This window comes from Salvelinus alpinus, chromosome 6 (genome assembly GCF_045679555.1).
Source record: "Salvelinus alpinus chromosome 6, SLU_Salpinus.1, whole genome shotgun sequence".
In the NCBI taxonomy this organism is placed as follows: Eukaryota; Metazoa; Chordata; class Actinopteri; order Salmoniformes; family Salmonidae; genus Salvelinus; species Salvelinus alpinus.
The window spans coordinates 17,931,647-17,945,868 of NC_092091.1; the positions used below are offsets into that span (position 1 = coordinate 17,931,647).

Here is a 14,222-nt window from a genome sequence, read left to right on the forward strand (position 1 = left end):
AACCCAGTCTTTAGCTGTGACCCAAAAGGAACTGGTAATGGTGCTGATTCCATTGCTGCTGTATTACTTCTGTGACTGCATGCCTAGGCCCTAAGGAGAAGAGTCCATTCTCACCCTGCTGTGAAAGCCAGGCAAATATAATTGGTTTGTCATCCACTACACTTCCTACATACTCTTTCACTCTGAACGCGTGGGCGATGTCTTCTGGACCCATGGCCAGCCCATCTATCCCTGTGCCAGGACTTTGTCTGAGTATGGATGTCACTTGGCGAAGTTGGCGGTGCTCCTCCCCCTCATGTCAACACACTGTTACACTGAGTTCCAGATGGCAGGCGATAGCAGAGCAGAGTGGGCCGCAGTGTTCCCTGCCCTGCCCTGCCCTGCCCTGCCCTGCCCTGCCCTGCCCTGCCCTGCCCTACTCTACCCTGCCCTGCCCTGCCCTGCCCTGCCCTGCCCTGCCCTACTCTACTCTACCCTGCCTTGCCCTGCCCTGCCCTACTCTACCCTGCCCTGCCCTGCCCTGCCCTACTCTACCCTGCCCTGCCCTACTCTACCCTGCCCTGCCCTGCCCTACTCTACCCTGCCCTGCCCTACCCTGCCCTGCCCTGCCCTGCCCTGCCCTACTCTACCCTACCCTGCCCTGCCCTACTCTACCCTACCCTGCCCTGCCCTGCCCTGCCCTGCCCTACCCTACTCTACCCTGCCCTACTCTACCCTGCCCTGCCCTACTCTACCCTGCCCTGCCCTACTCTACCCTGCCCTGCCCTACTCTACCCTGCCCTGCCCTACCCTGCCCTGCCCTGCCCTACTCTACCCTGCCCTGCCCTGCCCTGCCCTACTCTACCCTGCCCTGCCCTACTCTACCCTGCCCTACTCTACCCTGCCCTGCCCTCCCCTGCCCTACTCTACCCTGCCTTGCCCTGCCCTGCCCTACTCTACCCTGCCCTGCCCTGCCCTACTCTACCCTGCCCTGCCCTACTCTACCCTGCCCTGCCCTACTCTACCCTGCCCTACCCTACCCTGCCCTGCCCTGCCCTGCCCTACTCTACCCTACCCTGCCCTGCCCTGCCCTACTCTACCCTACCCTGCCCTGCCCTGCCCTACTCTACCCTGCCCTACTCTACCCTGCCCTGCCCTGCCCTACTCTACCCTGCCCTACTCTACCCTGCCCTGCCCTACCCTGCCCTGCCCTGCCCTACCCTGCCCTGCCCTGCCCTACTCTACCCTGCCCTGCCCTGCCCTGCCCTGCCCTACTCTACCCTGCCCTGCCCTACTCTACCCTGCCCTGCCCTACTCTACCCTGCCCTGCCCTACTCTACCCTGCCCTGCCCTACTCTACCCTGCCCTACTCTACCCTGCCCTGCCCTACTCTACCCTGCCCTACTCTACCCTGCCCTGCCCTACACTACCCTACCCTACCCTGCCCTGCCCTGCCCTGCCATGCCCTACTCTACCCTGCCCTGCCCTACTCTACCCTGCCCTGCCCTACTCTACTCTACCCTGCCCTGCCCTACTCTACCCTGCCCTGCCCTACTCTACCCTGCCCTGCCCTGCCCTGCCCTGCCCTGCCCTACTCTACCCTGCCCTGCCCTGCCCTGCCCTACCCTGCCCTGCCCTGCCCTGCCCTACTCTACCCTACTCTACCCTGCCCTGCCCTGCCCTCTCCTCCGCTACCCTACCCTACCCTTCTCTACCCACCCCTCCCCTTCCCTCCCCTCCCCTTCTCTACCCACCCCTCCACTCCCCTTCCCTCCCCTACCCTTCTTTACCCACCCCTCCCCTTCCCTTCCCTCCCCTACCCTCCTCTACCATTCCCAACCCTTCCCCACCCTACCCTTCCCTACCCCCTTACCCTACCCAACCCTACCCTCCCCTCCCCTTCCCTCCCCTACCCTCCTCTACCATTCCCTACCCTTCCCCACCCTACCCTTCCCTACCCCCTTACCCTACCCAACCCTACCCTCCACTCCCCTCCCCTCCCCTACCCTACCCTACCCTACCCTACCCTTCCCTACTCTCCCCTACCCTACCCTACCTTACCTTACCCACCTACCCTTCCCTCCTGGTCATAGCTGTCTCAGAGTAAAACTGGTCATAGCTGTCTAAGAGTAAAACTGGTCATAGCTGTCCCAGAGTAAAACTGGTCATAGCTGTCTCAGAGTAAAACTGGTCATAGCTGTCTCAGAGTAAAACTGGTCATAGCTGTCCCAGAGTAAAACTGGTCATAGCTGTCTCAGAGTAAAACTGGTCATAGCTGTCTCAGAGTAAAACTGGTCATAGCTGTCCCAGAGTAAAACTGGTCATAGCTGTCTCAGAGTAAAACTGGTCATAGCTGTCCCAGAGTAAAACTGGTCATAGCTGTCTCAGAGTAAAACTGGTCATAGCTGTCCCAGAGTAAAACTGGTCATAGCTGTCCCAGAGTAAAACTGGTCATAGCTTTCTCAGAGTAAAACTGGTCATAGCTGTCCCAGAGTAAAACTGGTCATAGCTGTCTCAGAGTAAAACTGGTCATAGCTGTCTCAGAGTAAAACTGGTCATAGCTGTCTCAGAGTAAAACTGGTCATAGCTGTCCCAGAGTAAAACTGGTCATAGCTGCCCCAGAGTAAAACTGGTCATAGCTGTCTCAGAGTAAAACTGGTCATAGCTGTCCCAGAGTAAAACTGGTCATAGCTGTCTCAGAGTAAAACTGGTCATAGCTGTCCCAGAGTAAAACTGGTCATAGCTGTCTCAGAGTAAAACTGGTAATAGCTGTCTCAGAGTAAAACTGGTCATAGCTGTCCCAGAGTAAAACTGGTCATAGCTGTCTCAGAGTAAAACTGGTCATAGCTGTCTCAGAGTAAAACTGGTCATAGCTGTCTCAGAGTAAAACTGGTCATAGCTGTCTCAGAGTAAAACTGGTCATAGCTGTCTCAGAGTAAAACTGGTCATAGCTGTCCCAGAGTAAAACTGGTCATAGCTGTCCCAGGGTAAAACTGGTCATAGCTGTCCCAGAGTAAAACTGGTCATAGCTGTCTCAGAGTAAAACTGGTCATAGCTGTCCCAGAGTAAAACTGGTCATAGCTGTCCCAGAGTAAAACTGGTCATAGCTGTCTCAGAGTAAAACTGGTCATAGCTGTCTCAGAGTAAAACTGGTCATAGCTGTCCCAGAGTAAAACTGGTCATAGCTGTCCCAGAGTAAAACTGGTCATAGCTGTCTCAGAGTAAAACTGGTCATAGCTGTCTCAGAGTAAAACTGGTCATAGCTGTCCCAGAGTAAAACTGGTCATAGCTGTCCCAGAGTAAAACTGGTCATAGCTGTCCCAGAGTAAAACTGGTCATAGCTGTCCCAGAGTAAAACTGGTCATAGCTGTCCCAGAGTAAAACTGGTCATAGCTGTCTCAGAGTAAAACTGGTCATAGCTGTCTCAGAGTAAAACTGGTCATAGCTGTCTCAGAGTAAAACTGGTCATAGCTGTCTCAGAGTAAAACTGGTCATAGCTGTCCCAGAGTAAAACTGGTCATAGCTGTCCCAGAGTAAAACTGGTCATAGCTGTCCCAGAGTAAAACTGGTCATAGCTGTCCCAGAGTAAAACTGGTCATAGCTGTCTCAGAGTAAAACTGGTCATAGCTGTCTCAGAGTAAAACTGGTCATAGCTGTCTCAGAGTAAAACTGGTCATAGCTGTCTCAGAGTAAAACTGGTCATAGCTGTCTCAGAGTAAAACTGGTCATAGCTGTCCCAGAGATAAACTGGTCATAGCTGTCTCAGAGTAAAACTGGTCATAGCTGTCCCAGAGTAAAACTGGTCATAGCTGTCCCAGAGTAAAACTGGTCATAGCTGTCTCAGAGTAAAACTGGTCATAGCTGTCCCAGAGTAAAACTGGTCATAGCTGTCTCAGAGTAAAACTGGTCATAGCTGTCTCAGAGTAAAACTGGTCATAGCTGTCTCAGAGTAAAACTGGTCATAGCTGTCTCAGAGTAAAACTGGTCATAGCTGTCCCAGAGTAAAACTGGTCATAGCTGTCTCAGAGTAAAACTGGTCATAGCTGTCCCAGAGTAAAACTGGTCGTAGCTGTCCCAGAGTAAAACTGGTCATAGCTGTCTCAGAGTAAAACTGGTCATAGCTGTCTCAGAGTAAAACTGGTCATAGCTGTCCCAGAGTAAAACTGGTCATAGCTGTCTCAGAGTAAAACTGGTCATAGCTGTCTCAGAGTAAAACTGGTCATAGCTGTCCCAGAGTAAAACTGGTCATAGCTGTCCCAGAGTAAAACTGGTCATAGCTGTCTCAGAGTAAAACTGGTCATAGCTGTCTCAGAGTAAAACTGGTCATAGCTGTCCCTGAGTAAAACTGGTCATAGCTGTCCCAGAGTAAAACTGGTCATAGCTGTCTCAGAGTAAAACTGGTCATAGCTGTCCCAGAGTAAAACTGGTCATAGCTGTCTCAGAGTAAAACTGGTCATAGCTGTCTCAGAGTAAAACTGGTCATAGCTGTCTCAGAGTAAAACTGGTCATAGCTGTCCCAGAGTAAAACTGGTCATAGCTGTCCCAGAGTAAAACTGGTCATAGCTGTCTCAGAGTAAAACTGGTCATAGCTGTCTCAGAGTAAAACTGGTCATAGCTGTCCCAGAGTAAAACTGGTCATAGCTGTCCCAGAGTAAAACTGGTCATAGCTGTCCCAGAGTAAAACTGGTCATAGCTGTCTCAGAGTAAAACTGGTCATAGCTGTCCCAGAGTAAAACTGGTCATAGCTGTCCCAGAGTAAAACTGGTCATAGCTGTCTCAGAGTAAAACTGGTCATAGCTGTCTCAGAGTAAAACTGGTCATAGCTGTCTCAGAGTAAAACTGGTCATAGCTGTCCCAGAGTAAAACTGGTCATAGCTGTCTCAGAGTAAAACTGGTCATAGCTGTCCCAGAGTAAAACTGGTCATAGCTGTCCCAGAGTAAAACTGGTCATAGCTGTCTCAGAGTAAAACTGGTCATAGCTGTCTCAGAGTAAAACTGGTCATAGCTGTCCCAGAGTAAAACTGGTCATAGCTGTCTCAGAGTAAAACTGGTCATAGCTGTCTCAGAGTAAAACTGGTCATAGCTGTCCCAGAGTAAAACTGGTCATAGCTGTCCCAGAGTAAAACTGGTCATAGCTGTCTCAGAGTAAAACTGGTCATAGCTGTCTCAGAGTAAAACTGGTCATAGCTGTCCCAGAGTAAAACTGGTCATAGCTGTCCCAGAGTAAAACTGGTCATAGCTGTCTCAGAGTAAAACTGGTCATAGCTGTCCCAGAGTAAAACTGGTCATAGCTGTCTCAGAGAAAAACTGGTCATAGCTGTCTCAGAGTAAAACTGGTCATAGCTGTCTCAGAGTAAAACTGGTCATAGCTGTCCCAGAGTAAAACTGGTCATAGCTGTCCCAGAGTAAAACTGGTCATAGCTGTCTCAGAGTAAAACTGGTCATAGCTGTCTCAGAGTAAAACTGGTCATAGCTGTCCCAGAGTAAAACTGGTCATAGCTGTCCCAGAGTAAAACTGGTCATAGCTGTCCCAGAGTAAAACTGGTCATAGCTGTCTCAGAGTAAAACTGGTCATAGCTGTCCCAGAGTAAAACTGGTCATAGCTGTCCCAGAGTAAAACTGGTCATAGCTGTCTCAGAGTAAAACTGGTCATAGCTGTCTCAGAGTAAAACTGGTCATAGCTGTCTCAGAGTAAAACTGGTCATAGCTGTCTCAGAGTAAAACTGGTCATAGCTGTCCCAGAGTAAAACTGGTCATAGCTGTCTCAGAGTAAAACTGGTCATAGCTGTCTCAGAGTAAAACTGGTCATAGCTGTCTCAGAGTAAAACTGGTCATAGCTGTCCCAGAGTAAAACTGGTCATAGCTGTCTCAGAGTAAAACTGGTCATAGCTGTCTCAGAGTAAAACTGGTCATAGCTGTCCCAGAGTAAAACTGGTCATAGCTGTCCCAGAGTAAAACTGGTCATAGCTGTCCCAGAGTAAAACTGGTCATAGCTGTCCCAGAGTAAAACTCCAGCTATGTGTTCTACAAGCGCCCGGCTCCTCAGCTGTCTGGTCATCTGAGAGTGACCCCTGCATAGAGAAAGAGACAGAGACATGAGGCACAGACAGAAACAGAGACAGAGACTGAGACATGAGATTGTGAAAGAGACAAGAGGCAGAAACAGAGACAGAGACTGAGACATGAGACTGTGAAAGAGACAAGAGGCAGAAACAGAGACATGAGCAACAGACAGGCCTGGCAGGAGGCCGTTGTGTCTGACAAGCATTCTGCCCTCACGTCACCCTTGAGGGGTGTATGTGCGTACTTGCGTGCGTGTGGCGTGTCCTTGCAAGCGTTAATGCATGTCATGTGTAGGGACACATTAAGGAGATCTTTCACAAGAATTATGAAATCAACATCTTGGGATGGGGCTGGCTAAATGTTCCTCTTAAGCAATTCACTACCCCCCCTCCCAACCCCAGTCCAAGCCCTAAACCACTCAGGACAGTACGTCTAAAGCTGCCCATAACCAGACACTGCTGTTTGTCAGAGTTGTGTAACACTAGTGAAATCCCATTTGGAAGGTGATAAGCATGTATGTCCAGGCTGATAGTGTCATGCTCCAGTCATTGGGTCCATTCTCTGTATTTCACTTTTTCTACGGAGAAAGTGTCTGTTGGCTGATTGGAGGAAAATGGGGTTTCCTAGTGGCATGTTGTAGGTCAGGATACTGCCTTTGCTTTGCTGATAGTTCACTTAGGTTGAGAGAGTCTTAGATGATTCAAGTTTGCGCCGAGGTTGAGAGATATAAATATACCAGCTATAAAATGGCAATTGTTTTCTTTTACCAAGTCACAATACTGTATGTGGTTGAGTTCCCCTACTGAGTCGAGGGTGAGTTTTATCATGAGTGCAGTCTATTGGGTCTCGACCTGAACATTTATCTCTCTCCTGTTTCTCTCCCTGCAGGGTTTCTTTCGGCGGACCATCCGCCTCAAGCTGGAATATGATAAGTGTGAACGCCGATGTAAGATCCTGAAGAAGAACCGGAACAAGTGCCAATACTGCCGCTTCCAGAAGTGCCTGTCTGTGGGCATGTCCCACAATGGTGAGGAACACAGACAAAGCCAGAGCCCTGAGTACTGCTTACTGCTTACAGCACAACCTGCCAGTAGCAACCAGAGAGGAGCACACACACACATTTGCACGTGGACATGTGCACACACACATGTACGCCATTCAAAACCACACTCTTGTAGGAACAGGAAGGAGCGTGCACGCTCACACATACAATAACACGCACGCACACACACGCGCGCACTCACACGTACTGTACGCCATTCAAAACCCCATTATGGTGTACGGTTGCTTTTCAAGATGAATGAGTGACAGCTGTGAATCCTATAGCATTCATTCATAAACCCATGTAAACATTTGCACCATTTCATATTTTGCTTTATCTAGAAGAAAACGATGCATAAGTCTCCCTGTCTCTATGTGGTCTCTATCCGGTCTCTGCGCGGTCTCTACTGTCTCTGGCGGCCTCTGCGCGGTCTCTGCGCAGTCGCTACGCGGTCTCTACACGGTCTCTACGCTGTCTCTACGCTGTCTCTACGCGGTCTCTACACGGTCTCTACGCTGTCTCTACGCTGTCTCTACACGGTCTCTACGCTGTCTCTACGCTGTCTCTACGCGGTCTCTACGCTGTCTCTACGCGGTCTCTACGCGGTCTCTACACGGTCTCTACGCTGTCTCTACGCGGTCTCTACGCGGTCTCTACACGGTCTCTACGCGGTCTCTACGCGGTCTCTACGCTGTCTCTACGCTGTCTCTACGCGGTCTCTACGCGGTCTCTACGTGTTCTCTACGCGGTCTCTACACGGTCTCTACACGGTCTCTACGCTGTCTCTATGCGGTCTCTACGCGGTCTCTACACGGTCTCTACGCTGTCTCTACGCGGTCTCTACGCGGTCTCTACACGGTCTCTACACTGTCTCTGGCGGCCTCTGCGCGGTCTCTACGCTGTCTCTACGCGGTCTCTATGCGGTCTCTACGCGGTCTCTACGCTGTCTCTACGCGGTCTCTACGCGGTCTCTACGCTGTCTCTACGCTGTCTCTACGCGGTCTCTACGCGGTCTCTACACGGTCTCCACGCTGTCTCTACACGGTCTCTACGCTGTCTCTACGCGGTCTATACACGGTCTCTACGCTGTCTCTACGCTGTCTCTACACGGTCTCTACGCTGTCTCTATGCGGTCTCTGCGCAGTCTCTACGCAGTCTCTACGCTGTCTCTATGCAGTCTCTGCGCAGTCTCTACGCAGTCTCTACGCTGTCTCTACGCAGTCTCTACGCTGTCTCTATGCAGTCTCTACGCTGTCTCTACACGGTCTCTACGCTGTCTCTGTGCGGTCTCTACGCAGTCTCTACGCAGTCTCTACGCTGTCTCTACACGGTCTCTACGCTGTCTCTGTGCGGTCTCTGCGCAGTCTCTACGCAGTCTCTACGCTGTCTCTGTGCGGTCTCTGCGCAGTCTCTACGCAGTCTCTACGCTGTCTCTGGCGGCCTCTGCGCGGCCTCTGTGCGGTCTCTGTGCGGTCTCTACGCAGTCTCTACACGGTCTCTATCAAGACTCTATGCAGTCTCTCTGCATGGTGGTGTGTAATTGTGAAGGTCAGTAGAACGGTAAGGTGGGGCTGTATTGCATTGCCTGAACCCTGTCACCCTTTAGGTGTGAACAGAGACAAGCAGTGTCTCCTACAGGTCACGTGACCAGGGCTGCCCACTGATCACTGAACTGACCTAGTGGGTCATTTAGACTGATAGTGAGATGTGCAGTGTAGAGCAGGGGCTCTTTCAATAGGATACATTACTTGTGGAACCTTACTAAAAACAGGGTCCACTGTCCAGACAAAAATCACAGACAATCACTCTCATACAGACAGACAGACAGACAGACAGACAGACAGACAGACAGACAGACAGACAGACAGACAGACAGACAGACAGACAGACAGACAGACAGACAGACAGACAGACAGACAGACAGACTATTAACTATTAGCAATATAAATATAATGATCTTTCCTTTATATAGTTAATCTATGAACAATAACCTTGATTTAGGATAATGAGGTCAAAGCATTTCACTGCACCCGCTATATAATCTGCTAAACTGTTTACGTGACCATTACAATTTGATTTGAAGTCTTTGGCCCTATTTGATGGATGATGTTTACCTGTGTGTTTTGTGTCAACATACAACATGGCATTCTGACCATCAGGTCCATGTCCTGCCGTTTACAATCGACTGAAATAGAATTAAGGGGTGACTTTGTGCCTGGTGTGGAGTGATGTGAAGAGGGGCTTAGCAAGGTCACTGTAGTAGATGGTCAGAGTTGACGGACGGACGAACAGACAGACGGACGGACAGACACAGACAGACAGACAGACAGACAGACAGACAGACAGACAGACAGACAGACAGACAGACAGACAGACAGACAGACAGGCAGACCGACCGACCGACCGACCGACCGACCGACCGACCGACCGACCGACCGACCGACCGACCGACCGACCGACCTGGGGACTGGTGGCAGTAAACTCATGGACACAATTCAGGTTGTGATACCGCTGAACTGAACACTATCATGCTGGAGAGGATGCCTATTTTCTGTGTATTTGAGTATTTTCAAATAATGTGGCCCGAATCAACTACTTATTTTATATACAGTACCAGTCAAAAGTTTGGACACATCTACTAAGGGTTTTTCTTTATTTTTACTATTTTCTACATTGTGGAATAATAGTGAAGACATCAAAACTATGAAATAACACATATGGAATCATGTAGTAACCAAAAAAGTGTTAAACATATTTTAGATTCTTCAAAGTAGCCACCCTTTGGCTTGATGAAAGCTTTGCACACTCTTGGCAATCTCTCAACCAGCTTCACCTGGAATGCTTTTCCAACAGTCTTGAAGGAGTTCCCACAAAACTTTCAGCAGCATTGAAGGTCCCCAAGAACACAGTGGCCTCCATCATTCTTAAATGGAAGAAGTTTGGAACCACCAAGACTCTTACTAAAGCTGGCCGCCCGGCCAAACTGAGCAATCGGGGGTGAAGAGCCTTGGTCAGGGAGGTGACCAAGAACCCGATGGTCACTCTGAGAGAGCTCTAGAGTTCCTCTGTGGAGATGGAAGAACCTTCCAGAAGAACAACCTTCTTTTCCTTCACTCTGCGGTCCAACTCATCCCAAACCATTTCAATTGGGTTGAGGTCAGGTGATTGTGGAGGCCAGGTCATCTGATGCAGCACCATCACGCTCCTTCTTTGTCAAAAAGCCCTTACACGGCCTGGAGCTGTTTTGGGTCATTGTCATAGTTTTGATGTTGTCACTATTATTCTACAAATGTAGAAAATAAAGAAAAACCCTGGAATGAGTAGGTGTGTCCAAACTTTTGACTGGTACTGTATGTGAATTTGTTATTTCTGTTTTTTATTTTGAATAAATAGCAAACATTTCTAAAAACCTGTTTTTGCTTTGTCATTATGTGTAGATTAATGAGGGGAAAAAACAATTGAATACATTTTAGAATAAGGCTGTAACGTAACAATGTGGAAAAAGTCAAGGGGTCTGAATACTTTCCGAAGGCACTGTATATATATTGTTGGAGGGAAATGCTTCACAACTCCTGGCAATGGGAACCCAAAGGGGTCACATTGTCTCTCCCCCGGCCCCCACCTAACCCTAATGATAGAAGCTATCACAACTCAGCCCCCACCTAACCCTAATGAGAACCTATCACAACTCAGCCCCCACCTAACCCTAATGGTAGGTTCTATCACAACTCAGCCCCACCTAACCCTAATGATAGAACCTATCACAACTCAGCCCCCACCTGACCCTAATGATAGATTCAATCACAACTCAGCCCCCACCTTACCCTAATGAGAACCTATCACAACTCAGCCCCCACCTAACCCTAATGAGAACCTATCACAACTCAGCCCCCACCTAACCCTAATGATAGAACCTATCACAACTCAGCCCCCACCTAACCCTAATGGTAGAACCTATCACAACTCAGCCCCCACCTAACCCTAATGATAGAACCTATCACAACTCAGCCCCCACCTAACCCTAATGATAGAACCTATCACAACTCAGCCCCCACCTAACCCTACTAATAGGTTATATCACAACTCAGCCCCCACCTAACCCCAATGGTAGGTTCTATCACAACTCAGCCCCCACCTTACCCTAATGATAGAACCTATCACAACTCAGCCCCCACCTAACCCTAATGGTAGGTTCTATCACAACTCAGCCCCACCTAACCCTAATGATAGAACCTATCACAACTCAGCCCCCACCTGACCCTAATGATAGATTCAATCACAACTCAGCCCCCACCTTACCCTAATGAGAACCTATCACAACTCAGCCCCCACCTAACCCTAATGAGAACCTATCACAACTCAGCCCCCACCTAACCCTAATGAGAACCTATCACAACTCAGCCCCCACCTAACCCTAATGATAGAACCTATCACAACTCAGCCCCCACCTAACCCTAATGAGAACCTATCACAACTCAGCCCCCACCTAACCCTAATGATAGAACCTATCACAACTCAGCCCCCACCTAACCCTAATGATAGAACCTATCACAACTCAGCCCCCACCTAACCCTAATGGTAGGTTCTATCACAACTCAGCCCCCACCTAACCCTAATGAGAACCTATCACAACTCAGCCCCCACCTAACCCTAATGAGAACCTATCACAACTCAGCCCCCACCTAACCCTAATGATAGAACCTATCACAACTCAGCCCCCACCTAACCCTACTGATAGAACCTATCACAACTCAGCCCCCACCTTACCCTACTAATAGGTTCTATCACAACTCAGCCCCCACCTAACCCTACTGATAGAACCTATCACAACTCAGCCCCCACCTGACCCTAATGATAGGTTCTATCACAACTCAGCCCCCACCTAACCCTACTAATAGGTTCTATCACAACTCAGCCCCCACCTGACCCTACTAATAGGTTCTATCACAACTCAGCCCCCACCTAACCCTACTAATAGGTTCTATCACAACTCAGCCCCCACCTGACCCTACTAATAGGTTATATCACAACTCAGCCCCCACCTGACCCTACTAATAGGTTATATCACAACTCAGCCCCCACGTTACCCTACTAATAGGTTCTATCACAACTCAGCCCCCACCTAACCCTACTAATAGGTTATATCACAACTCAGCCCCCACCTAACCCTACTGATAGGTTATATCACAACTCAGCCCCCACCTTACCCTACTAATAGGTTATATCACAACTCAGCCCCCACCTGACCCTACTAATAGGTTATATCACAACTCAGCCCCCACCTGACCCTACTAATAGGTTATATCACAACTCAGCCCCCACCTAACCCTACTAATAGGTTCTATCACAACTCAGCCCCCACCTAACCCTACTAATAAGTTATATCACAACTCAGCCCCCACCTAACCCTACTAATAGGTTATATCACAACTCAGCCCCCACCTGACCCTACTAATAGGTTCTATCACAACTCAGCCCCCACCTAACCCTACTAATAGGTTCTATCACAACTCAGCCCCCACCTAACCCTACTGATAGAACCTATCACAACTCAGAGGTATACAGACAGGTATGGTGACAGGTTGTTACCGGACCAAGCCATCCACACATAATGGATGCAAATCAAATATTTAAAAATAAATAACAACAAATAGCAACAGCATCAGTAAGCCAGACAATTTTCAAGTCATACGGAGGGTCTGGCCCTAGTAGAAGGTCTATAAAGAGTACCCAGGTGGAATGAAATACATCATTTTTCCCTTTTAAAGTATAACAGATTTTTTTCTAGTTTTAAAAAGTGAATCAAATTGTTTAAATGTCGACTGTGCAATGGACGGTGGACGTTTTTCTACTTAAGAACTATACGTCTCTTGGAGATGATAGTAGAGAAAGCAAGTGCATCCTGCACTGGTCTGGACACCATTATGCCAGTAGGTGGTAGACCAAAAAGGGCCACCAGAGGGCACAATTATACATTGACTCCAAAAACTACACTGGTTACAGATGTGGCAAAAACACTTGATCAAAACATATGCGTAAGATCTGCAGAAGCGTCTCTACATCGGTCACATACAGGGTCGAGATTTGTCTACATTTTATTTAGCCTTTTTGTGCATGTCTAGCACAAAATCAACTGCTTCTATTGGAACTATTTGAAAGTATTTTTTAATAATTCATTATAAATAGCCTACTATTTGAAAGTATTTTTTAATAATTCACTATAAATAGCCTACTATTTGAAAGTATTTTTTAATAATTCACTATAAATAGCCTACTATTTGAAAGTATTTTCAAATACATGGGTTAAATGCATGAGAGTGTATTTGAGTCAGTGTATTTCAGTATTTTCAAATACTTGCCACGTATATTTCCAAATACATTCTAATATTCAACTAGTCTTTTCAAATAAAAAATAAATAAATACTTCCAAATGTCTTTTAAAGTCATTGAAATAACATAAATGGTATCTGAACCCAGGTCTGGGACTGATGCTCAATATTAGTATTAATTTCAAAATGTTTATGTGGGACCAGCACTTGTGTGTTCAAAACAAGTTTCCCCTCAGGAACAATAAAGTGGGTGTTCACTTATCTTATCTGTACTTCCTATATATGTACATGCAGTCCTCTATCTCTAGATACAGTCCTCTATCTGTACATACAGTCCTCTATCTGTACGCACAGCCCCTCTATCTGTGCATACAGTCCTCTGTCTGTACATACAGTCCTCTATCTGTACATACAGTCCTCTGTCTGTACATACAGTCCTCTATCTGTACGCACAGCCCCTCTATCTGTGCATACAGTCCTCTGTCTGTACATACAGTCCTCTATCTGTGCATACAGTCCTCTGTCTGTACATACAGTCCTCTATCTGTACATACAGTCCTCTATCTGTACATACAGTCCTCTGTCTGTACATACAGTCCTCTATCTGTACATAAGGTACTCTATATGTACATACAGTCTTCTGTCTGTACATACAGTCCTCTATCTGTACATACAGTCCTCTATCTGTACATAAGGTACTCTATATGTACATACAGTCTTCTGTCTGTACATACAGTCCTCTATCTGTACATACAGGCCTCTATCTGTGCATACAGTTCTCTATCTGTACATACAGTTCTCTATCTGTA

At 48.1% G+C, this 14,222-nt stretch overlaps 1 protein-coding gene across 2 annotated transcripts in view; it reads left to right on the plus strand.

Annotated features, from left to right (window-relative positions):
* The window catches only part of LOC139578273 (peroxisome proliferator-activated receptor alpha-like), a 62,061-nt gene that overhangs the window by 30,966 nt on the left and 16,873 nt on the right, over nt 1–14,222 (plus strand). For both annotated transcript variants that reach the window (XM_071405671.1, XM_071405672.1), the window contains exon 4: nt 6,931–7,069. In XM_071405671.1, the coding sequence (XP_071261772.1) occupies nt 6,931–7,069 (139 nt within the window). The remainder of the gene's footprint in view (nt 1–6,930; nt 7,070–14,222) is intronic.